This window comes from Balaenoptera physalus, assembly GCF_965194825.1.
Source record: "Balaenoptera physalus genome assembly, chromosome: 1".
Taxonomy (NCBI): Eukaryota; Metazoa; Chordata; class Mammalia; order Artiodactyla; family Balaenopteridae; genus Balaenoptera; species Balaenoptera physalus.
In genome coordinates, this window is record NC_138882.1 from 140531303 (window position 1) to 140556570 (window position 25268).

The 25268-nt window shown below is 44.3% G+C and overlaps 1 protein-coding gene across 2 annotated transcripts in view; it reads left to right on the forward strand.

Moving 5' to 3' along the window:
* The window catches only part of JAK1 (Janus kinase 1), a 143425-nt gene that overhangs the window by 101225 nt on the left and 16932 nt on the right, over positions 1-25268 (forward strand). For both annotated transcript variants that reach the window (XM_082453359.1, XM_082453360.1), the window contains 7 exons: positions 2287-2440; positions 5709-5872; positions 7745-8087; positions 9652-9837; positions 13514-13671; positions 15632-15755; positions 18077-18263. In XM_082453359.1, the coding sequence (XP_082309485.1) occupies positions 2287-2440; positions 5709-5872; positions 7745-8087; positions 9652-9837; positions 13514-13671; positions 15632-15755; positions 18077-18263 (1316 nt within the window). The remainder of the gene's footprint in view (positions 1-2286; positions 2441-5708; positions 5873-7744; positions 8088-9651; positions 9838-13513; positions 13672-15631; positions 15756-18076; positions 18264-25268) is intronic.

Genomic DNA, 25268 nt, shown 5'->3' on the forward strand with positions numbered 1-25268 from the left:
CCATTTAGACCCTCTCACCTGTCTCCTCCCAGGAAGACCCCCTGGAACTTATAGTAGATCACTAGATTATTGTATGAATGAAGAGAACTCTCCATTTTGGATTTCCCTCAGCAGTCAGAGGAGTTGGCCATGGCCTTGTCCATCTTTTTCTGCTCCAGTGTCAGATTTCCTGTATCTGCTCAGCTGGTAGGGCTGGTTCACCTCTTACTTTCTGCCTGCCCAGGGCAGCCGATCCTGGAGGAGTCCTCCCCGCCTTGCTCTGTTCTGCCCTTGAAGAGCAGGCACCTCAGCCTGGGGGCAGCATGAATGCTGGCCTCTTTGTCAGCTGAGAGCCTCAGGCTTCTACTCTCCTGTGGGAAGGTACGGGGACAGTCCTGCAGCTGTGGTTCATGCTGCATGTGGACTCTGTGGATACGTGGCTCTTTCTGTCTGAGAGAGAGATGCCAAAGGCCACAATCAAATTATCAGTCATTTCCGTGAGTTATGTGGAAGATGGACTGTATAGAATCACTTGAAAGTTGTAAAATGTTGATTTTTACCTTTAAAGTAACTTCTTATCCATCGTTTCCATTTTAATTGCTACTTCTTGAGTTAGGTCATTCGTTTGCTGTTTCTGCATCCAGCAAGCGTGTATTAAGCACCTGTTATATGCCAGGCGCTGGGGATTTAGCGATGAGCAAGGCACTGAGGCCTCTGACCCCACAAACCTCACAGCGTTGCCCAGGCTGCTGTCTTAGGCGCCTGCTTGTCTCTTGGCCTCTCTCATTTTAGTCCATTTTCTGTGGGGCTCTCTTCTAGTGGGATCCTGCCTCACATCAGTTTGTCTCAGTCTTTCCTCTGCCTTCTGTGTATGGTCCAGACTCCATAGCCTGGTATTTATTTATCCTAGTCCCAACTCCCTTCCCCCACCCTTTACCCTTCCCTGCCACATCCCCTGGCAGAGGCAACAACTTCTTCCTCCTTGGTACTCCTTTGGCACCGTATCTGAGACACTCATGTTCAAGAAAAACTTATCTATGAGACACAATGCCTTGGGCTCATGATGTTATTAGGGGTCCACAGAAGTGTTTTAATTTTATTAAAATCAGGAAAAAAAATAATCCAGCCTGGATTATATTCATCTTTATACCAACATAGTTGTAAAATATAACTTTAATATTTCTTTTTACGGAGGAAAGGAAAACTGTGGGGGGTCCATGAAAGTCACAGTGTAGCCCTATTTATGAGATGTGCCCCCTGGATTTAACTGATTGCCTATAGACGGAATTCACAGCAGGCGGGGACTGTGCCTGAGAACCCCTTGTGTTTCAGAGCCTGGCCCAGGACCTGGCATGCCCTAGGCTCTGCAAATATAGCTCACTGACATATCTGAGTTTAACGGCAGCTCCTTTTTGGGAGGTTTTATATGTTCCTTCTCCATGCCGTGGTGGTTTTTCATCAGCACATGGGCATGTCAAGGGAGAGACGCCCAGGTACCCTCTGAGTCTGTAGCCTAGAGCTGGCCTGGATCAGCTTGGCTCAGTCACTTTCACGCATTCCAGAACTCATTGTGTTTCTCTTACAGGTGGCAGAGGAAAGTAGTAGTGGAGAGAACAGGCTTGTGGTCTTAGGTGACCTAGCTTCTCGGAACCTCAGTTTTCCTCATCTATAAAATGGAAACAATGAAACATACCTTGTACAGTTGCTGTAAGCATTAAATAGCATAATGTATATAAAGCATTTATTAGTTCAGGGCACTGCAGCTGATGCTTGTAGCAGTGTTTGTATATTTCTTCTGTTTTAAAACTTTGTTCATTGTAAGATTAAAAAGTGTCAGTAACAGCCATCTGAGAATTAGGAAAGACTGCTACATTAACTGTATGTCTTGACTGTATGATGAAACTAGATTTCAGAAATGTTAAACTGTGAAATAGGTCTTGGATTCAAGGCAGGCTGGCGTTACTAACGGTGGAGGGAGTTGCTGGACTAGCATCTAGTTCTAGACAGCAGTGTTTTGCTATCTAGGAAGACGGAGTGGAAATTCCTTTGTGATTTTAAGGAAGTCACTTTATCTCCCTGAGTCATAGATGAGGTTCTGGCAGTATGCTCTTCACAGAGTGCTTGTAAGAATGAAAAGAAAAGGACCTTATAGACAGTGAAGCGCTACACAGATGAAAGGTCTGTCTGTTTACTTCTCAGGGAAGTTTAACCTCTGGCACTGATCGCTCTGGGTAGAACCAGGACACCTCTCCCACGCATGCCAAGGTCCCCTTTCCCACAGTTAACATTCATCTTCCTGCCTTCCAGGTTCTATTTCACCAACTGGCACGGGACCAATGATAACGAACAGTCAGTATGGCGACATTCTCCAAAGAAGCAGAAGAACAGCTACGAGAAAAAAAAAGTTCCAGATGCAACCCCTCTCCTTGACGCCAGCTCATTGGAGTATCTGTTTGCTCAGGTCAGATGTTGGGCCCAGGAGAGCCTGGAGTTTGCGGGGTGGGTAAGACATGGTAGGGGTCAGATTCCCTGGCGCAGCCGACCGTGGTGGCGGCAGCTAAGATGCTTTATGGCCTGTTCCATGGGTAGTTCTCACCAACCCTGGACTTGCCCCAGGTGAGGAGGCGGAAGGCAGTTCAGCATCCAACAGGCTGGTTATCCCACTTGTGGGCTTTTTGGGCTTTACTTCTTCCCCATTCCTTTCTTTTTCCCCCCTCCTACCATTTCAGTTCGTGTCTACGGTGCCTCCTGTGCAGAGAGCAGAGGGGAGCTATAAGTGAGGGAAGGTGTAGTTCAGCAAGGCTAATCACGAAGGTACTTCTCAGCAGTCACAGAGAGGAAGGAGGTGGCCACTCTGAGTCACAGTGGTGGCAGGGTAGAATGATAAGACACTAGAAAAAAGCCAGAAAGGGAAGTTAAAGTCACCTAAATTACATTACCCTGAGATAACTAACATTTTTGTTTATGTGCTTCCTGATTTTATCATGCAAATATGTATTATGCACTGTGTAGTTTTTGAAAATATCTTATTCTGAGTGTCTGTGTACTTTTTGCTAAGGCGCTGCAGAAACTGTGGTGAACAAGACAGACATGGTCTCTGCAAGCACCAGACATATAGTCGAGCTGGACGAACAAAACAAGCAGATAAAATGATACATAGATAATACACAAGAAATTGTGAAAAGTGCTATGAAGAAAAAGGCCTTTGTCACAGAGAATATGGGGAGGGAGGTTTGAATGGGGACCTGATTTAAATAGTGTGATCAGAGAAGGTCCCTCTAAAGAGGTGGCATTTATACTGAACTTTGAAGAGTAAAAAAGTGTCTGCAGTTCTAAGGGAGGAGTGGGGAAAGTATTTCTTCAGAGTAGAGCAAAGCTTTTCAGAAGCAGCACTGCTGACATTTTGGGCTGGTTAATTCTTTGTTGTAAGGGATTGTGGAATATTTATCCACACCCCTGGCCTCCTCTCCTTAGATGCCAGTAGCACCAGTGTAGTGGCAGTAGAGTTGGAGAAAAATGGGTGGATCTGCGATTAATTTTGGAGATGGATTTGATATGATTCGCTTATGAGTTGGATGTGGAAGGTGAGGATATTTGAAGAATCGAAGAGAATTTTGAGATTTATTTTGGGCAGTGTTTGATAGATAACGGAGTGATTCCCTGCATAGGGAAGACTGGGAGCAGCAGGTTGGAGAAGAGGTGGAAATTAGGAGCTCTCTTCTGAAGATACCTGTGAGATACACAAGAGGAGATTTCGGGTAGGAAATCGAGTGTCAGACTGGAATCCAGAGGAAAAGTCAGCCTTTATTTAACTAATCCTTGTTTCTGAACAGTTTTGGTTTTTCTTGATTTTTTTCCCCTGTTACGCTATCACTGTTACAAAACAGCCTCATACATACGTCTAAATATGTGTTCTGTTTATTATTTCCTTAGGATATACTTTTACACGTGTGGGTTATGTGTCACAGTTGTATTCTCTCGTACAGCTTTAGTTGTGATTGCACACTATCCACGTTCCATAATATACCTGAGGACTGGCCTCAGAGACAGTAGAGAAATGGGACAGGGCACAGCCCTGGGCAGATAACTGTGTGGAAAAAATAAGTGAACTGGCCATTTTCAGATGGGTCTTTTTGAATTCAGCCTCCCAGTTTTACATATATTCATTTCTGAGATTGATTCTTTTACTTTTTTGGGAGAGGAAGTGTAAAAAAAGAGGGCACCATACTTCAAGAGTAAGTATTATATTAGAACCTGACTTTTCAGAGCTTCAGGAATGAGTTACTTAAGGTAGTTGTACAGTGATGTTGACAGAAAATCACAGCCAGACAAAATAGTTTCAGATTTTGTTCTCCTCTTCACACATTGCTGGTGGAGATGATTGTTGTTGGTCCTTGGTAGTTTGTAGAAGAGGTCAGTGTCCTTTTCTTACTGAGAGAAACAAGAAGTCTTATCTTGGGGAAAAGGGGGAACTGCAGCAGTGAGAACCCTCCGTCCAAAACCCACTAAACTAAAGTTGATTCAGGGAAAGTGAGTGTCTTCCTTATGTAGGAACACCACCCCCATACTTCATGTCTGCCTCTTTTCGAGCTGGAGAAAGGCTAACGAGGTCCCAATCCTAAGAGCTCTGTACACTTCCAGTCGGTGAGTAAAGACTGAGTGTGACTGTAGCACAGTGTTGCAGAGCCGTAGCCCTGCAGTCACATCTGGTCTGACCCTCTACCCCACCACTCACTAGGTCCCCAGCTCCCACAGTATTCTGTCTTTCTACTTGACTTTGGTTTTGGTAACTACTTGAGTTTATATATTTCTGTTTGTTTGTTCTTCTTTCTTTCCTGGAAACCTCCGTAGGGTCCGCGATGTGGTTTGGTTTACTGCTGTATCCCTAGCACCTAGAATAACATCTGGCCCGTAATTGGTTCTTGTTAATCAATGATTACCAAGTGAGTGAATGAAGTTATTTAACCTTTTGGTGCCTTAGATTTCTCAGCTGTTAGGCAGAGATGATGATGTTAGCATCCCCCTCATAGGGCTGTTGTAAAGATTAAGTGAAATAGTAAATGAGAGGAACCTCGCACAGTGCCTAGCACTCAGGTTAGGGCTTAATAAAGGGGACCTAGCAGCCTTCATTGGCTCGTGGAATGTGGCGTGCCTCAATGAGTGAGGGGGTGTATTTTGGTGATACATTTCACTACCGGAAACTTGAACAGCAGATGTTGAAAAAACTTACGTGTGGTAATGATGCAGTGTAGAATCTGGATTCCTTCTCCTTTCTGTAAATCTACACCAGAAGGGTGTGTGGTGCTCTGTCATTTATACACCGGTTCGTTGTGGAGTTAACAAATAATCAAACCCCAGACAGCTGTCACGTCCCATGCCCTGGTGCAGCCCAAGCCTAGTACATGCTGCTTTTCATCATCACTTACATGGGAGCCCCACAGAGGGGCTTCATGTGTTCATACCGTTCACCAGCACCCAGCATAGTGCTCAGTGAGTGTTTATTAAACGAATGAATTAACCTGGGGAGACCTTTCCCAAGCCCCTTCATGCCCAGCTGTTGAGAAAGAGCTTTGGTGCCAGAGAAACTCTAAATCTCGTTAGTCTCATTGCTGTACTGCTTATTGGGTAGCACCTCCCTGTATGGTGAACCTTCCTCTCAAGATCAGAAACATGGGTGGACTCTTTGAAACTTAAGTGGTGGTTCCTTTCTTCTCACCTCTGCTCCAAAGGGACAGTATGATTTGGTCAAATGCCTGGCTCCCATTCGAGACCCCAAGACGGAGCAGGATGGGCATGATATTGAGAACGAGTGTCTGGGAATGGCCGTCCTGGCCATCTCCCACTATGCCATGATGAAGAAGATGCAGTTGCCAGAACTTCCCAAGGACATCAGGTAAACCTTCCTGCTGGCTAAAGACTTGATTGTGGGGATGGTGTTATTTTTGTATGTTTTCATACATCTCAGCTTAACTACTGCCAGCTCTTGGCTGACTACCGCTCTCTGCAGAGCGCAGCTCTTTTTTAGAATATTTATGAAAGGTAACACAGTTACAACTGTGTCCTGATTTTGAATGTTGGCTGTTGACCTCAGAAATTTGTACTAGGGTGACAGTTCTGAGCTGCGGTGCCAGTCAAATTAGTGGCCTGCATGCCCTTCCCCTTCCTCTCTGCCCATGCTGGGCATTGCCATCTATCACTGAACTTTTTCCTTTTGTGCTGGATCTGTCCTAAAATCCTTCTGATTATAGCTCTACAGGCAACTGCTATCGTTCCCAGCCAGAACTAGTTCACTAGAGAGCCGTTAATTCCGATGTGAAGCACGATCAACTGTTACCTTAAGAAAACTGTATTTACTTAAAATTATCATTTGTGATCAAGTCTTTGTGAAGGATTGTTGAATCTGCGTAACTCCCACTCATCTATGAAATATGATTTTTATTTTTTATTTTTTTTTGGCCGCACTGTGCGGATCTTGGTTCCCCAACCAGGGATCAAACCTGTGCCCCCTGCAGTGGAAGTGCAGACTCTTAACCACTGGACCACCAGGGAAGTCTGGAAATACAATTTTTAAATCAGTGAGCTATTGTGATTGTCATAAGACAGTCTCATTTTGAAGAGGGAATTATTTATAGCGGTGTTATTTGTGATAGGTGGCATGTATCTTCTCATAAGGTTACTTCTTGTATCTCCTTGCCCTTGACCAGAGTCTGGAGCAGATCACAAGTTGCTCCTCAGAAATGCAGGGACTGATTAGACATACGCTGTTCTGCTACTTTCTCTGTGTTCTGTGGCTTTTGCTCTGGGCACCTCCTCTTTATTTTTTCATGAGGCTAAAGTAAAAAATGATAACTCTCCTCTGATTTTCCTCTCTATTACATTAATCTAAAAAAATTACAATATTTGTTGGGGATAAATTTCAAACTCCACAGTTTTCCACGGTTGTGAAAACATCTGTGCAGCAGGGATTTCCCTGTGCCAGGTGTTTTTTCAGGCCTGGGAGTGACAGGCCGACGGGTCTCCCCACTTTGACCCCCAGTGGACTTGTTCTCTTTTTCTTTGGTGTTCATACTCTTCTTAAAGCTGGCTCCTGTTCTAGCAGTATATCCGTTTGCGGAGATTCTGTTAGTCATAGATACTCTCTCATTAGCACCTGGATGGGTAACTAATCGTTCAGTTTACTTGTTGATCCATTTAATATATCTGAGACATTTGCACATGGCAAACACTAAGTCTTTTGTATTTAATTAGCTTTTATGGGTTTTTTCCCATTTCTTGTAAAAATAGTTTTTGATCTTTATAGAAAAACTGTAAAATAGATAGGCAAGTAGAACATACAAAACATCTTCCGTTACTCTTGACACCTTCCAGACGGCTTTCTAACTGATGCTGAATCTTAGTAACAGTGTGTTTATGTGAACACCAGTGTGCACAGGAACAGTGACACTAGCAAACAAAAACACAGATAAGTGCATTTTGCTGCCTGCCTTTGTGACCCAGAAAATCTGATGATTCCTGTAGGAATTCCCATTTCAGTAAAATCTGTGGAGCATGTACTTTTTTCTTTTAGTCCCTGTTCACCTCGATCTCCTTACGATTATCATCCTCAGAGTTTTACTCCATCTAAGACCCTCTGGGAGTAGACCCTTCTTTCTCATTTGGCAACACAGAGAAGGAAGATTTATAGACTTAGGTTTGTTTCTGCACTATTCTGCTAACCTATACATGAAAAAGAGACATTTTTTTTTTTTTTTTTACTTTGTTTCAGCTACAAGCGATATATTCCAGAAACATTGAATAAGTCCATCAGACAGAGGAACCTTCTCACCAGGATGCGGATAAATAACGTTTTCAAGGACTTCCTAAAGGAGTTTAACAACAAGACCATTTGTGACAGCAGTGTGTCCACACACGACCTGAAGGTGAAATACCTGGCTACCTTGGAAACTTTGACAAAACATTATGGTGCTGAAATATTTGAGACTTCCATGCTACTGATTTCATCAGAAAATGAGATGAATCGGTTCCATCCGAATGATAATGGAAACATTCTCTGCTATGAAGTGATGGTGACCGGAAATCTTGGAATCCAGTGGAGGCAGAAACCAAATGTAAGTGCTGATAGGTGGCTGATCAGAACAGAACATCCTGTGTCACATGGTGTGTTCCATGTATTCTGTTGGGATTATCTCTTTGCATGTTCATCACCCCTGTCAGCTGAGTTTATTTCATGGGCTAGAGACCATGTATCATTCATCTTTTATTGTATCCATGTAGCAGTAGATCTAAAATAAATATTTATTGAGTTCTGTAGGGAAACAGATATATAATAACAACATATACAATATGTAATAATATAGTAATAACAGCAGACATGTACCAAGTGCTCACCATGTACCAAGTCCTTCTCTAAGCATTTTACATGTATTAACTCATTTATTCCTTAAAACAAATCTGTGAGAGATAGTACCATTTTCCCTATTTTGTAGATGAACACAGAGGCACAGACAAGTTAAGAAGCTTGCCCAAGGTCATAACTAACTAATAGCGATTATGCCAAGAATTGAATTTAGCCCTCTGGTTCCGTGAAATAGAGTAATTTTTCTTGCAATTTGGAGCTTCTTTTTGAAGTGTTTGTTGGATGAGGCAATAGAGCAGAGTGGTTTAAAAGCATGGGTTTTAAATCTAAATAGACGTGGTTCAAATCCTAGCTCCACTGTTTATACTCACATGGCCTTGGGAGGGTTACTTCACATATATCAGCCACATATCATTCATCTATAAAATGGTGATACTTAGTGTATTACCTCATAGTGTTGAGAGAACTGAATGTCGTTTAGCACAGAGCTTGGCATATGATAAATGTTCAATAAATTATTATAGCTGCTATTGTCACATCATCATTATTATTGTAAATAATAATAATGTTGAAGTAAAGGTGAGATTTACTTTCTACTCCTATTTTATTCTCATGCTAAAATAACAATGCCAAACACTTATCAAGTGTTTTCTGTGTAGTGTGGGTACTGTGTTAATAAGAACTTACCTACTGCTCAAAGAACCTTGTGAAGGTGTAAGATCTCTGATTATGGATGAGGAAATGGAGGCACAAAGAGATGACCTAACGAAGTAACTGGCAGAGGCAGGATCTTATCCCAGATCTCTAGTCTCCAAGACTTCTGCTACACAAAATACGTACGCTTGTGCAGACATGTATGACTCCCTAGGTTATCCAAGCATGGGATTCATACCTTCTCTTGAAAATTCCAACTTGAATATGGCTGTAAAGTCAAGACAATCAGTGATAGATTCTAAAAGGAGAAAGCCTGTGTTCAAATGGGGGGACCTGATTGTAGATGCGTGTCTAGTGAGCCGTTATTTCTGTTCCTGAGTTTGCTTGCACACTATAGATTATGTAAAGAGCTTAGTCAGTGTGTTCATTAAGATCTGTTCCAGGTGTAGGATCCCAGGCATCCCTGATGGGACCAAATAGGCCCATGGGGACCCAAATAGGCTCATGGGTGCTAACTCTCCCAGTTCCTCTGTCAATCCAGGCACGCTGGCTTTCTCCTCCTCGGCTGCAGGCCTTCTGTTGGTTTGCCAGGAGAAAATGAGAAATACCAATAGAAAATGAGAAAGCTGACTTCACTCTGTCACTTTTATGTATCTTATCAGGTTGTTCCTGTTGAAAAGGAAAAAAATAAACTGAAACGGAAAAAACTGGAAAATAAACACAAGAAGGATGAGGAGAAAAACAAAATCCGGGAAGAGTGGAACAATTTTTCTTACTTCCCTGAGATCACTCACATTGTAATCAAGGAGTCTGCGGTCAGCATTAATAAGCAGGACAACAAAAAAATGGTAAGTTTGCTTCAGAAGTGATTCAGCCTGGGTCTGGTGTCGGGGGGGAGACTTTGCTGAGGACAGTTACGCAGCATGTGCTCTTCAGGGTTCCTGTCCCAAAGAGAAATCTTATGATCGTCTTATTTAAGCCAAAAGGTCCCTATTGCTGACATTGACATTATCAATGTCTGTTTTTAAGTTACACGGGTACATTCTAGTGCCTTTCTTTGGTCTTCAAATGTGTATCTGCTTCAGGATTTGCTGTCTTCCCAAAGATATTTCAGCATCAATATTTAGTTCACAAAAGTTAGTGGATTTGAAGATAAACATCACTGAGTGAGTGTCAGCATTTTCTCCCAAGGGCTCCTGCACAGCCTCTCTGCTGAGTTGGGTGGGTCATCTGGAATGAGGTCGGTGGGAAGCCCCACTTTGCACTCGAGCAGACTGTCTAGCCGGTGGCTCTGGCCACAGTGACAGTCCTCATCATGGTGTCAAGCACACCCAAGTGACTCTCGGACAGAGGAAGGGGTGTTCAACCTCTCTTCCTCTTTTTTTGGTATCACTTGAGGACGTGATCTAGACAGGCAGGCCAGTTTGGCAGGGGAAGTGGGAGTCCTGCCAGAATAAACATGTTTGTGTTGGGGAAGTCACGGCTGACCGCACATGGGGAGGACAGGTGGGTGAGTCACGGTGCTGCATGCAATGAAGGTAGTCATCTAGGGAAATACCAAGTTTTGCCTAAAAATTTCAAATACCTTGTTAAAATCATAACACTCTGTACTGGGAAGGAATCTGGTGATGTGGTTTAGGACAGATGGTCATTCTTTTACATCTAGAGTAACTAGTCTTTTTGATATACCGTTTGGGAAAGCAATTTGGTAAACATGTGTTAAAAACCTTGAAAGTATCTATATATCCCTCCATACAGGAAATGAGGACCTGTCTTCTAGAAACAATGAGAGATGCAGGCAGTGGTCTATGAATGAGAATGTTTATCCCAGCAGTATTTACAGTGTCAAAATACTGAAACTAACCTGCATATATGATAATAGGAAAACGAGAGAATAAAACACAACTCATCTGAGTAGTAGAATATTATGTAAACAAATTGCCGAATTAAAAAAAAAATCCAGAAAAATGCTTCATAAATGGAAGAAAGCAGAATATAAAACTATTGGTAGAATGGAACCAATTTTGTTAAAAAAAAATTATGCACATACATACACATGCTCTTAGAAAAATAATCAAATATTAACAACTATTTGTTTATGATGGGATTATGAATGATTTTAATTTTTAATTCTCCCCATCCTCCCCATTTTTTTAAACAATAAAGTTACATTGATTTCGTTAGAAAACTGTAGTAAAAATGTGAAGGAAGTAGAAGAAGAGCCCAGATAGATGTTAGTGGAGAGATGGAAAATGGTGGGAGGGAGAAAATAAAAATAAATGCTATTTATTCAGCATATTATAGATCTTAAGTCATGTTATATGATGTGTCTGCAGTATCTTATTTAGTCCTTACAAAGACCTTAAGATATCAGGATTTTGGCTCCACTTCCAGGGGGGAATCTGAGACTTAGGGAGAGGTGTAGAAGCTTGCACAGGGGCAGCTCCAGCCTGCACTGCTTTGGTTTCCACGATGTTCTCTTCCCCAGGGACTCTGTAGTGAGGGAGAGGTTGACCCATTTGTGGTCTGGCTGTCCAACATGGCCAAACCCTGGAGACGCGTGGCAGAGGAGGAGGAACTGCAGCCAGCGGATGCAAGCTTTGTGAGCCTGCCCCATCTGTCCTGGCTGACAGAGTCAAGTCTGGCACCCAGATGGTGCACCTGTCGTCTAAGTCAGGGCTCACCCTGGCCACAGGGGCTGGCAGCTCTGTGCCCAACTACAGTGCTGTGCAGAGAGCAGGGGGAAGGCAAGAAGAAATCGATACCTGATCTCCTCATTACCTTGTTTTCCTTTACAAAATACTAGCCCTGCTGTGTGCCAGGTATTTCCTATCTTAAGCAAGGCTTTATGAATACCAACTCTTTTCATTTTCATATCGACCCTATGAGGTGGGTATATTGTTATCCCCATTTTACAGAGGAGGAAACTGAGGCACAAAGAAGTTAAGTAACTTGTCCAAGGTCATACAGCTATTACATTAAGTTATTTGAAATTGCCAATATTTGACAATTTTTGATGAATAAAAATGATGATTATATATGCTTAAATGTAATAGCAAGTAGAGATACGGAGATTTGAACCCAGATAAGCTGGCTCCTGAACCTGTGGGTTAACACTATGCGATGCTTTTTCTTATTTATCTCACTCCTCCATCCCTTCCCAGCCATGGCATTTCCAAGCAGTACTTTGGTTGCTGGTCTTTCAGGAGGGCATGGTGCTGCCATGTTATCAGATCATATCTTGATTTATCTCTTCTCTCTGCATCTTCTTGACATCTCCCCTTTCTATTCAGACTTCCGCTTTCAGAGAACTTAAGTGCTTACGTACTTTCGTTTGTATGTGACTGGGTGAAGGGCTGCCCAAGCCATACCATCTTGAATTTGCTCTTTGGGGCTCTGCAGGGAGATGCCAGGTCACACCCGAAAGGAAGCACACTTAGCACAGAGCCTCCTTCCTGAATCGCCATCCCTATGGTAGCCCTCCCTGCCCTCTCTTGGCCTCCTTGGCTCACAACCCCAGAGCACCCTTCCTTTGGCATCGTAGCTAACTCTCATTATAAGCCCCTTACCTCCATTCTGTCTGGTTGCATATATGCACCCCTCCCCCCTTCACTGGTCTTCTTGCCTCTGTCTGCTTTTCTCTGCCACCAGCCTCTTCTTTCTCCAGTGCTAAGGAAAGAGTCGTATACTCAAGTGTCATTTTACCCTTCTCTGAAGGCTCAGGTGTTTGTTAATATTTTTGTGAGACAAAGCTCGCAGTCATGGCTTTACAAACCTTCCTTCATCAGATGTTCCTGGTTGACCCCACAGCTCCTCTCACATGGTCATCTCTGCTCAGGGTTATAAGATCAAGACAAAACCCCACCTGTCTTCACCTCCAAACGTTTTTCTTCCTTTTGTGGAAACTCCCTCCCTCCTCATCTTCTCTTTTGCCTTTGCCTCTCCCACTTTGAGTAAGACTCTCTGCCTCCTCCAGACCCTCAGAGGTTCCTGGATTTAATCTAGAAACCTCATCATTGTGTCTGGGACCATTCCTGGACTAAAATCCAGGAGTTTCACCTTCTAGACCAACTCTGGATGAGATGAAACACCTGTGCCTCTGTTTCTTTTTCTATAACTAGGAATAATGTGTAGTGCCAGGACCAGGGTGCCATCTGTACACTATGCTCCCCCCACCTCTACTTTTATACCTCTGCCACCTTGATTCAGGCCTCCTCTTCCATCTGGACCGGGTGGCAGCTTCTCCTCAGTCTCCTGCCTGCCACAGTTGCCTGCGTGCCCCCCCCCCCAACCACTGTTCCTCAATCTGATAAAAGTTTTGAGGAAAGAGATGAAAGAGTGTGGTGAACAGAGTTATATGTAACTGCAAGGGGTGCAGTTACTATCGACAAAAAGAGCTTCCCTTTGGGGTCGTGCGTTCTTCATTGTGTTAAATATCTTCTCACTGTGTACCTCCCCAGAGAGTCAGCTGCTTAAGATGGTAGGCACGTGTTGTAACCATGGGCATTTCTACTCTCTCGCCAGGAACTGAAGCTCTCTTCCCATGAGGAGGCCTTGTCCTTTGTGTCCCTCGTGGACGGCTACTTCCGGCTCACAGCAGATGCCCATCATTACCTCTGCACCGACGTGGCTCCCCCGTTGATCGTTCACAACATACAGAATGGCTGTCACGGTCCAATCTGGTTGGTTCGAAAACATTTTCAGTTGCCTTTGGTGTGAAAAGAACCCACGTGTTAGTGATGGGAAGCGTGTCCTTCTCAGGCATGGGCGTCATCAGGTGTTGACACTTAATACTTACTTGGTACCCTTTTCCATCCCTGCTGTCCTGGTCAGGCCTTCCTGTCATTTCTTACCTTGCTCCTTGCAGCAGCCCCTCACCTCTTCTCCCTTCCTTGGGTGTCCTCATAGTTGAACCCCTCACCTCTCCACAGCTGACCAAGAAGTGCTACACTTCCTAGCCCCTTACTGTGCCAAACGCTCTGGGCGATTCAAGAAAGACAGGGCACAGGTCTCAACAGCAGACGGTGTAGGAAGTAACAGAATCCCGAGTCAGCGTGTCCTCCAGTGCCAGAAGGCCCAGTGAAGGTGACCAAGCCTTAGAGCCGGGAGGGGCTTTGCTGGGTATCTCGTCCCACCTGCATCTCAAACACCTCCGGTGATGGGGTACTTAGTGCTTCACTTGGCAGCGAGTAGCTTATAGCTCTGACAGTTACAGACATGCGTACCTTCCTCATAGGGAGTTGAAGTCTGCCTCCCTGTAACTCTGTCTGCTCATCTGAGTTCCGCCTTTTGAAGCAACAGGGATTCAGTTTGCTTCCTCTTGCGTGTGACCATCCTTCAGGCAAAGGAAAACAGCTGCTGTGTTTCTTCTGCGTCTCTCTTCCAGACCGAAATATATCTGTGGAAGCATCTCATCAGCCACCTTTCACGTGAAGCGGTTCCCACCTTCTTCCCGATCCCAGTTGCCTTGTGGACAGGCAGTTTGTCAGTGGTGGTCCCTGGCCTGAAGAGGCTCACAGACTCACGGGGAGACAGACACACCAAGACTGCAGAGCAAGGGTTGAGCTTTATAATAAAGCATGTCCCTCAAATATGCCAGCTTTAGGTAGGCTTCAGGGCCTTGGCACTTGCTTTTCCCCTTGGTCTGGAAAACCCTCCCTCCAGAATCTCAGCAGTCACCGCTTCCTTCAGGTGTCACTCAGGTATCACCTAATTGGTGAAGTCCTCCCCGAGCACCTTATGTAAAACAATGACACCTCTTCCCCTCTGCTCCCCACACTCCCTGACCCCTTCACTCTGCTCTGTTTGTCTTCAGCGGCGTTGATTACCTCCTCACATATTAAGTTTATGTACATGTCCGTTTGTTTCTTGTCTGCCTACCCTCACCGCCCAGCGACCAGGGAGCCATTGGTCTCCGCCTTTCTCTAACACATGCTGACCACACAGCCCTCTTTTACCAACACTCAGTGAGCAGAACTCACTGGGTGTAGTAACGTCATATGTGGGTTTATTTAGCAGCTGTTTGCTCATTGCCCTCTGTGTGCTGGACTTGTTAGTCCTGGGGACACGGGAGTGTAGGACAGGCATGCGCTCTCCTCACAGCTTTCTGATCCTCCTTGATTTCTTTATTCAGTGTTGATTACTCAGTTATTCACTTCTTTATTGAGAACTGTGAGCCAGGCGTGCTCTGCTTATTGGGGATGCAGCAATAAACAGAACAGCTCCAAGTCCATGCTGTCCTGAGGCTCCTGTTCTAGCTGTGCTGCTTGGGGTCGCGGGGAGAGACCCCTAGCGCTGCATCACGGGCAGCGCTGCATCACGGGCAGCTCTGCATCCTCAGCCTTGTGGGGGGCTCTTCTGGCTAGAGTGGAAGCGGCGTGTGTGGGGAAGTCGGGGACAAGCTGGCTCAGTGCCCGGGATAGCAGGCTGAGCCCCCTTCTCGACTTTGGAGACCTGATCTGTTTTGAGGCTCCTCAGCATCTCCGCCTGCCTCATGTCTCATATCGGAGAGGACGCTAGGACCCAGGACAGGTACTGTGAGCGGCCATCAGACTTGAGGCAGCGCAAGGAAGTGGACATCCCATGGGGTTTAGAGTGCTTCTGTTTGGGGTGAGCTTTCTCTCTTTGCCTCTCTCCCTGTAGCACAGAATATGCCATCAATAAGTTGCGGCAAGAAGGAAGCGAGGAGGGAATGTACGTGCTGCGGTGGAGCTGCACCGACTTCGACAACATCCTCATGACCGTCACTTGCTTTGAAAAGTCTGAGGTCAGTCAAGACCACTGGCTGGGGCCAGCCCATGTGGCCACAGGGTGTCAGTGCAGCCTCTCATCCAGGAGGACCACCCTTGGGGGATGGGGGTAGAAAAGCCTGGGGCTCTGAGAAAATCCCCAGCAGTTCTGACAGGGACAGCCTGCGCCTCAAAAGGAGCCCCTTCCCAGGCAGCCAGACCCCCTACCCTTTCGTCCTTATGGCCCTTTCTTCCTTCCTGCAAGGGACCCATGGCAGGGTCAAGGTGGAACATGACCAGAAAACCAGCTCACACGAAACACTCGGTGGTTTAGAGTGGTTTATTTTTACACTCGGTGCCAAGACCATCCCAGACCCAGAGCTGTGTCTGGGCATTCACTGGTACAAAGTAGCACCAATGAGGCCTGTTGGCAACGTGGCCTAATACAGTAGTCCCCCGATGGTAGCTGCGGACATTTTAACAGACAAATTACTGACATGTGTTTTGACAAGATGTCTGTTAGTGACTCAGGTGTGGTTGGAAGCTGGGAATGATGTGAGAGAAATCCTGAAGCCAAATTGCTAACTTGACCTCACTAGACCACAGTGCTTTGTTATTCATGTAATTTTTTAAAACACAAGAAATGGGCTGTTTTTTTTAAAATTAATCTATTTATTTATTTATTTATTTTGGCTGCATTGCGTCTTCGCTGCTGCTTGCGGACCCTCTCCAGTTGTGGTGAGCGGGGGCTGCTCTTTGCTGTGGTGCACGGGCTTCTCGTTGCGGTGGCTTCTCTTGTTGTGGAGCACGGGCTCTAGGCGTGTGGGCTTCAGTAGTTGTGGCATGCGGACTCAGTAGTTGTGGCTCACGGGCTCTAGAGCGCAGGCTCAGTAGTTGTGGCACACGGGTCTAGTTGATCTGCGGCATGTGGGATCCTCCCAGACCAGGGATCGAACCTGTGTCACCTGCATTGGCAGGTGGGTTCCTAACCACTGGGCTACCAGGGAAGTCCTGGACTATTTTAAAAGACAGAGTTTTACAGAATTAGTCCAAATAAATACAGTAGTGTTGCGTGGGTTCACCATGAACTGGGAGAATTGGGGCAGGGGAGGGGCTGCAAGATGAGAGTCAGCACGTTAGCATATTGCAGACCTCAGATACCGGAAGGAAGAGTACTAGAGAATCCCTGGGGCTGGACTCAGTCAAGAGTGGAAGAGGAAATGGCAGAAGAGCCCAGTGCTGCCAAGAGTCATGGGTGAAGTCTGTAGGGGCCACTGCTCGCCTGGGGTGCTCCTGTACAGCTCAGCCTCGTGGCTGATACGGGTGCAGTGGCTCAGCACTTGGCAGGCCTGTTGCCTTGACAGGATCCCTTTCTTCTGCATTCCATCAGTCTTTGGAGGAAATTTAATATTTTTATCACAGATGTGAGCATGAGACGGCCCAGCCACCTTTTGAGGTGGAATTGACCTGTGCTGTACCGAGAATGTCAGTGATTCAGTAACGTAGTCTACCTGGTGTCAGATTACCTGGGGAAAACAGGAACCATAGATAGGATTACTCCTACTATTTATTTTAGCTCACCAGACACTGTGCTAAAGTCTTCTCCTGTATATTCTCATTTAAGCCTTACACTAGCCCCGTGAGATGAGGTTGTATTATCCCCATTGAACAGATGAAGAAACTGAGGCATTAAGATTTTAAATATCTTGTCTTAGTTTACAGCGTAAGTAGATCTTTCTGGACCTCATTCTTAACCACTAAAATAGTTCCCTTTGTACAGAAGTTGTCATGAAGGAAAACTTCTGCTTATACTTCCTCTATGGGGCACCATACAACTCGGAAGCCAGACCAGACAGCTGTCTGCCACCTCCCAGGAGGTTCTTGGAAGAGCTCAGTTTGAGGGAGTTCCTGGATAAATTTTGCTATAGTACTTATTATTTCATGCATAATATGTGCTAACCTTTATAAAAGTGCTTACTAACTTTTTTATACGCGCCCTGCCATATAATCTTAGCAACAGTTCTATGAGGTTGGTGTTTTCATGAAGTTCATCTTAAGTGCCAAAATGAAGTGATTCTCTTGTAGAAATCACTGCTGTTAGGTTGTCTCCTTGGTGTTAACTCCCTTTTATCAGTGCCTTCTCCTGGATCTCCTTTATTAGTTATTATTTCATTTACTTATAATAAGCTTTTTTATTAGTGAATAATTTTAGTTTTACAGAAACATTACAGAGATAGTACAGAGTTTCTGTATGCCCTCTACCCAGCTTCTCCTGTTGTTAACATCATACATACCCATGAGAGATTTGCTTGAGCCCTTTTTAAAACAAATCCTTTCTGATTATTTTCTTGAATGGCAGTTGCTGGGTGTCCAGAAGCAGTTCAAGAACTTTCAAATTGAGGTGCAGAAGGGCCGCTACAGCCTGCATGGCTCGGACCGCAGCTTCCCCAGCCTTGGAGACCTCATGAGCCACCTGAAGAAGCAGATCCTGCGCACGGACAACATCAGCTTTGTGCTGAAGCGCTGCTGCCAGCCCAAGCCCCGAGGTAAGTCTCTTCAAGCCAGAGCCAGGCTGCATCCCCTCGTGATGCTCTGAGACCCAGATCAAACAGAAGATGCTGGGTGCTTTGAAGAAAGTGGTCTTTCCCGCATAGTTTCTAGGTGTTTTTCATTAAGTTTTGTTACAAGTCTGTCTCTGACTCACATCCCACTCCTCAGGTGTCAGCATTTTCTCTGGAAAAGACATACACCTTTTCTCAGTATCTCAATTAAGCTGCCGAAAGAGGCATGTTTAGGATTAGTAAGCAGAAATTTACTTCTTTCTTCCTTTTGATAAAATGTCTTAAGTTCCCCTGTCAGTGGTTTATCTTTCTGAGAGATGATCCTGGCACATCTTCTGTGGGCCAAGAACTATGTTAGATGCATAGAGTCAGAATTGCATGAGACTCAGTCCCTGCGCCCCAAGGGTTTCCAGCCTGATACAGAAAATGTTACAGGTAAATGAGGCCACTGTAGCATGTGATGGGTGTTTAAATCAACATACACACACACACACGTATTAGACCCTGGGGTTGCAGAGAAGGAGATGGTCAAGATCCCTGAGTCACATAGCGTGGAAGGTTACACAGAGGAGGTGGATCTTGAGCCAAGTGTTGGACAGTGAACAGGAGGTTGCCAGTTAGATAAGGGCATTCCCAGCACGCATGTGCAGGGCAAAGCAGCAGGCCAAAGCAGGGGCTGCAGAAAGGTTCTAGAGGACTGATGTGTTCAGTGAAGTCAGAAAGAAGGGAGAGGGGAGACTGAGAGGGCAGAGATTTGGGATCATGGGAGGCCTTGGATGCCATGCCAAGGACCTGGGACTTTATCGTGCAGGCAGTGGGGAGCCATATGGGTGGATCACAGAGTAGATTGGATAGGAGAGGTGAGGAACTTGGCTGCTCTTTTTTTTTTTTTTTTTTTTAAATTGAAGTATAGTTGATTTACGGTGTTGTGTTAGCTTCTGGTGTACAGCAAAGTTATTCTCATATATATATATATATATATATACACACACATACATATATATATTTTCAGATTCTTTTCCATTATAGTTTATTACAAGATATTGAGTATAGTTCCCTGTGATATACAGTAGGACCTTGTTGTTTATCTATTTTGTATGTAGTAGTTTGTATTTGCTAATCCCAAACTTTTAATTTATCCCTCCCTGCACTCCTTTTCCTTTTTGGTAACCATAAGTTTGTTTTCTACGTCTATGAGTCTGTTTCTGTTTTGTAAATAAGTTCATTTGTATCATTTTTTTAGATTCCGTATATAAGTGGTATCATATGATTTTTCTCTTTCTCTGTCTGACTTCACTTAGTATGATGATCTCTAAGTTCATCCACATTGCTACAAATGGCATTATTTCTTTGTTTATGGCTGAGTAGTATTCCATTGTGTATGTGTGTGTATGTATTGTGTGTGTGTATATATCACATCTTCTTTATCTATTCCCCTGTCAATGGACATTTAGGTTGCTTCCATTTCTTGGCTACTGTAAATAGTGCTGCTATGAACATTGGGGGTGCATGTATCTTTTCAAATTAGAGTTCTCTCCGGATATGTGCCAGGAGTGGGATTGCTGGATCATATGATAACTCTGTTTTTAGATTTTTAAGGAATCTTCATACTGTTTTCCATAGTGGCTGCAACATTTACATTCCCACCAACAGTGTAGGAGGGTTCCCTTTTTTTCACACTTTCTCCAGCATTTATTATTTGTATTATTACTTTTTGATGATAGCCATTCTGACTGGTGTGAGGTGATACCTCATTGTAGTTTGATTTGCATTTCTCTAATAATTAACGATGTTGAGCATCTCTTCATGTGCCTATTGGCCACCTGTGTGTCTTCTTTGAAGAAATGTCTATTTCGGTCTTCTGCCTATTTTTTGATTGGATTTTTTGTTGTTGTTACTGAGTGGTAAGAGCTGTTTATATATATTTTGGAAATTAAGCCCTTGTTGGTTGCATCATTTGCAAATATTTTCTCCCAGTCTGTAGGTTGTCTTTTCATTTTGTTTATGGTTTCCTTTGCTGTACAAAAGCATACAGGTTTGATTAGGTCCTATTTGTTTATTTTCGTTTTTATTTCTATTGCCTTGGTTGACTGACCTAAGAAAACATTGGTATGATTTATGTCAGAGAATGTTTTGCCTGCGTTCTCTTCTAGGAGTTTTATGGTGTCGTGTCTTATATTTAAGTCTTTAAGCCATTTTGAGTTTATTTTTATGTATGGTGTGAGGGAGTGTTTTAACTTCATTGATTTATATGTGGCTGTCCAGCTTTCCCAACACCACTTTGCTGAAGAGACAGACTGTCTTTTCCCCATTGTATATTCTTGCCTCCTTTGTCAGAGATTAATTGTCCATAGGTGTCTGGGTTTACATCTGGGTTGTTTATTCTGTTCCATTGATCCATATGTCTGTTTTTGTGCCAGTACTGTGCTGTTTTGATTACTGTAGCTTTGTAGTATTGTCTGAAGTATGAGAGGGTTATGCCTCCACCTTCTTCTTTTTCCTCAGGATTGCTTTGGCAATTCTGGGTCTTTTGTGGTTCCATATAAATTTTAGGATTATTTGTCCTAGTTCTGTGAAAAATGTCATGGGTAATTTGATAGGGATTGCATTAAATCTGTAGATTGTTTTGGGTAGTATGGCCATTTTAGCAATATTAATTCTTCCAATCCAAGAGCATGGGATATCTTTCCGTTTTTTTGAATCATCTTCAGTTTCCTTTATCGATATTTTATAGTTCTCAGCGTGTAAATCTTTCACCTCCTTGGTCAGGTTTATTCCTAAGTATTTTTTTAATGTGATTTTAAAAGGGATTGTTTTTTAACTTTCCCTTTCTGATATTTCATTGTTAGTGTAAAGAAGTGCAACCAATTTCTGTATGTTTATCTTGTATACTGCTACCTTGCTGAATTTGTTTATCAGTTCTAGTAGTTTTTGTGTGGAGTCTTTCAGGTTTTCTGCATATAATGACAGTTTTACCTCTTACCTTCCAAGTTGGATACCTTTTATTTCTTTTTCTTGTCTGATTGCTGTGGTTAGGACTTCCAATACTATGTTGAATAGAAGTGATGAGAGTGGGCATCCTTGTCTTGTTCCAGATTTTAGCAGGAAGGCTTTCAGATTTTCACCATTGAGTATTATATTGGCTGTGGGTCTGTCATAAGTAGCTTTTATTATGCTGAGATATGTTCCCTCTGTACGCATTTTGGTAAGAGTTTTTATCATGAATGGAAATTGAATTTTATCAAATGCTTTTTCTGCATCTGTTGAGATGATCATGTGGTTTTTGTCTTTTCTTTTGTTGATGTGGTGTATCACATAGATTGATTTGTGTTTGTTGAACCATTCTTGTCACCCTGGGATGAGTCCAACTTGATCATGGGGTGTGATCCTTTTATGTGTTGCTGGATTACATTTGCTAATATTTTGTTGAGGATTTTTGCATCTATATTCATCAAAGATAATGGCCTGTGATTTCTTTTTTGGTGGTGTCTTTGTCTGGTTTTGGTATCAGGGTGATGGTGGCTTCATAGAATGACTTCGGGAGTGTTCCCTCCTCTTCAGTCTTTCTGAAGAGTTTGAGAAGGATCGGTATAAGTTCTTCTTTGTATGTTTGGTAGAATTCCCCAGTGATTAGCTGCTCTTTTTTAAGCCCCACCAACAGTGTCATTGATGTCCTGCAGGTGGATTCATCACCTCTTAGAATGTGAGAACCGGAAGGACACGTAGGGGTCACCTGATCAAGAGTCCCATCTTATAGAAGAGAAAACTGAGGCGTGGAGAAGTGAAGTGGGCCTCATTGAAGGCCAAGGTCAAAGGGGTTTGAGTGTCAGGTCTTCCCCCAGTGTCAGATCCCTTGAATACTGGTGGGGTTTTTTGATGTTTCTCTGCCACAAGGTACTGCCCTCCACATGTCGGATCCTTCCCTTAGAAGAAGTCAGGCCTCAAGGAAAGGGCAGCACAGTTGCTCCTGAGGCCCTAGCAAGTGTGGTCGAAGATACTCTGAGGAGACTGTCTTATAACAGAATGCATCTGTGAGTCTTTATGACAGGGGTGGGCAGAAGAAGCAACACCAGCACAAAAAGGGGCCTGGGTTCTTGACGTTTGAATCACTTTTTGGTCTCCCAGTAAGACACTGTCACTGAACTTGGTGAAAGAGGAAAGACTTTGTGTTCTTGTTGCTCAGATAGGGTTTCCTGCCAGCCTTGGGGAGTAACTGCAGCCTTTGTTTTTGTGCTTGAAGATATTCTGCAAAGGTAAGAACACACCTGCCACTTGGCTGTGAGACCTCGGAGTGCACTATAACCTTAGAGCCCGCCAGCCCCATTTACTCACATCATCTCTCCTTCCAGATATTAGAGGCGGTTTTCACTTTCCTAGGGATTAGTGGGCTCTGGGTGAAGCTTAGGAAATGGAGAACAGCAGCCACAGGAAGCGGGAAGGTAGCAGCAGTTCGGAGACGGGGATGTGATTTCTGTGCTGGGATTAGCTGGGGAGGTTTCTGGTGTAGATGCCACCCCTGCTGGCCCAGAGCTGGAAACCAGTGGCTGTGGTGGGAGAAGCACAGGAACAGAATTGAACCCTTCTCACGGCTTTTGTTGAGGCTCCTGGAACTCTGCACTGAATGTGTTCAGTGTTTGTCTCTCCACTTGATTATAAACTCTTAAGACGGGATCTGGGTCTCACCACGATGATTCATGGGAAGTGCAGTGCCCAGCACAGAATGGGTGCTCACTAATGTCTGTCGGGTGAATAATTACAGCAGTAGCTACCCTATTGGTGGGCACCTGCTGGTCCCAAGCAGTTTATGGGCATATTTGCATTAAAAAAAATCTGCACAATAGCTCTTTGTAGCTATTATAAATATGAGGAAACTGAGGATCAGAGATGTTCACTGACTTGCTCAAAACCACACAGATGGTAGTATCACTAGTAGTTACAGTAAAAGTAGCAGTAAAAAAAAAACAAAAAGAAAAAGAAAAAAAAAAGAGTAGCAGTAACTAATAATGATGATCATGATGGCTACTATCATGTGAGTAATTCTTAAATTTGCCAGGCACTGTTTGAGGTTCTTTCATGTTTTAAGTTATTTAATCCTCAGAACAATCCAGAGTATGTTGTTATCCATTATACTTATCCAAGAACACTTAGGTAGTTAGAGGAAGCATGGGGATTTGAACTCACGTCTTCTGACCCCAACTCTTTCCCCTACATAACACTCTGCAAAGTTACAGGTGCAGTCATCAGCCCAAGACTCCGGGGTGAGGGTCAGTTCTCCTGACCCTGGGGATAAGGGTGCTGTGGATGGGAGAGCAAGACTAAGCCCTGTGTGTGTGGCTTTTTCACATAGGCCCTCAGAAGCCCTCTGTCTTCCCTCACCTGCAAATTAGAGAAGTGGTGAAATCATGAAAACTAAAGGGAATGCCATTTTGGGTTCCTCAGTGCCTCGGCCCTTCTGAGCACAGGCTTCTGATGGCCAGACCCCAACCTGGGTTTCACACTTGAAAATGCAACCAAGAAACTCCTCATTGGAATAAATAAAAAGGAGGTGGCCACTCAGAGTGGGTGTGACAGTCAAGAAAGTCCACATCTCTTGTGCATTGCCCAGCCCCACTGCCGTTCTCCAAATCTGAGGGTGACCATGTTAAGAAGGAGATAGAGGCCCACAGGACCTACTGACCAGTTGCCACTGATCCTCTCATGTCCTCATTCGTGGAGTCAAGCTTGGAGCTTGATTTCTACACTGTCCAGCTCTGACACTGAGGACTGCTGTAGATTATTGCCAAGGCTTCAGGAACCAGCTGGTACAGCAAGGATGGCGGTGCTAACAGATGTAACACTGGTCACAGTCACAGTGGCTGCTGGTTGTGGGGCAGTCACCTCACACCAGGGATTGAAGTGAGCCCTTCACGTGCGTCATCTCGTTTATCCCTCACAGCAGCCCAACAAGGGGCATGACTGTGTCCCCCATTTTTCTAGTGAGGAAACAGATTTCATGGAGGTTTAACAGCTTTCCCCGCTCACACAGTTGACCCTAGTGCCATGTTTCCTGAAGTGGCCATGCAAATAATCAGCCCATAAATGGTCCCTGTTCCCATCCTCCTGATTTCCTCGATGGCTCTATTGCCCAGACCCTTCCCTGCGGGCACCATTCAAGTGACCCTTTCTTGATGTCTTTTCTCCATCAGGGCAGTCCTGAGTTGCCTGTTTGAACCTGATTTTACCCAGGTAACAGGGTGGAGTCAGGATAACAGAATGAAAGAGAGGAGACTCTGAAAAAGGGAGTACCAGGATATGATAACAAGGGAGTCTGTATCGGAACCAGTTTTTGGCTCCCAGATTTGTACCCCCACTAGGGCCAGGCATGCTGTCTGTGGAGGTAAGAGACTGGAGCCAGCCCTGAATGCAGCATGAATCCTAAGCCTGACTGCGGGCAAATGGTTTAATGGCTCTGAATCTGTTTTTCTGATCTATAAAAGGGGATAAGTATATCTCATAGGATTGTCATAAGGACAAAGGAGCTAATGCGTATAAAGCTCTTTAGGACAGTGCCTGGCACAGAGAAAGCAGTCAGAAAATATGAGCTGAAAAAAAACAAAAGAAAAACCCTGCCTTGCAGGGTAGTGAGGATTTGAGTCACTTGGCTCACTGTAGGGACCCGGTACTCGCAGCTAGTGAATGAACACGTAAGAACCTTCAGGGGCTCCTAGAATACTCGCACTACTAGTTCAAATCTGGAAGGTGCTTTCTTCCCTCATGATAGCCTTGGAGCTTGCAGTGGCTCCATGGTGGGAAGGCAGCTTCCGTGGATTATAAATTCCCAGTTAGCCAACTGTGCTGACTCTGCTCGGCAGATTTTGTAATGGGTTTGGTTTGCTGTTTGAATCAGTAGAATCTGGGGGATGGTCTGCTCAAAATCTGTACATTCAGCCAGGATTTAGTAAGTGTCTCCTTGTTGTCAGGTGCTGCTGGGAGCCCAGAGAGGCTCAGGCG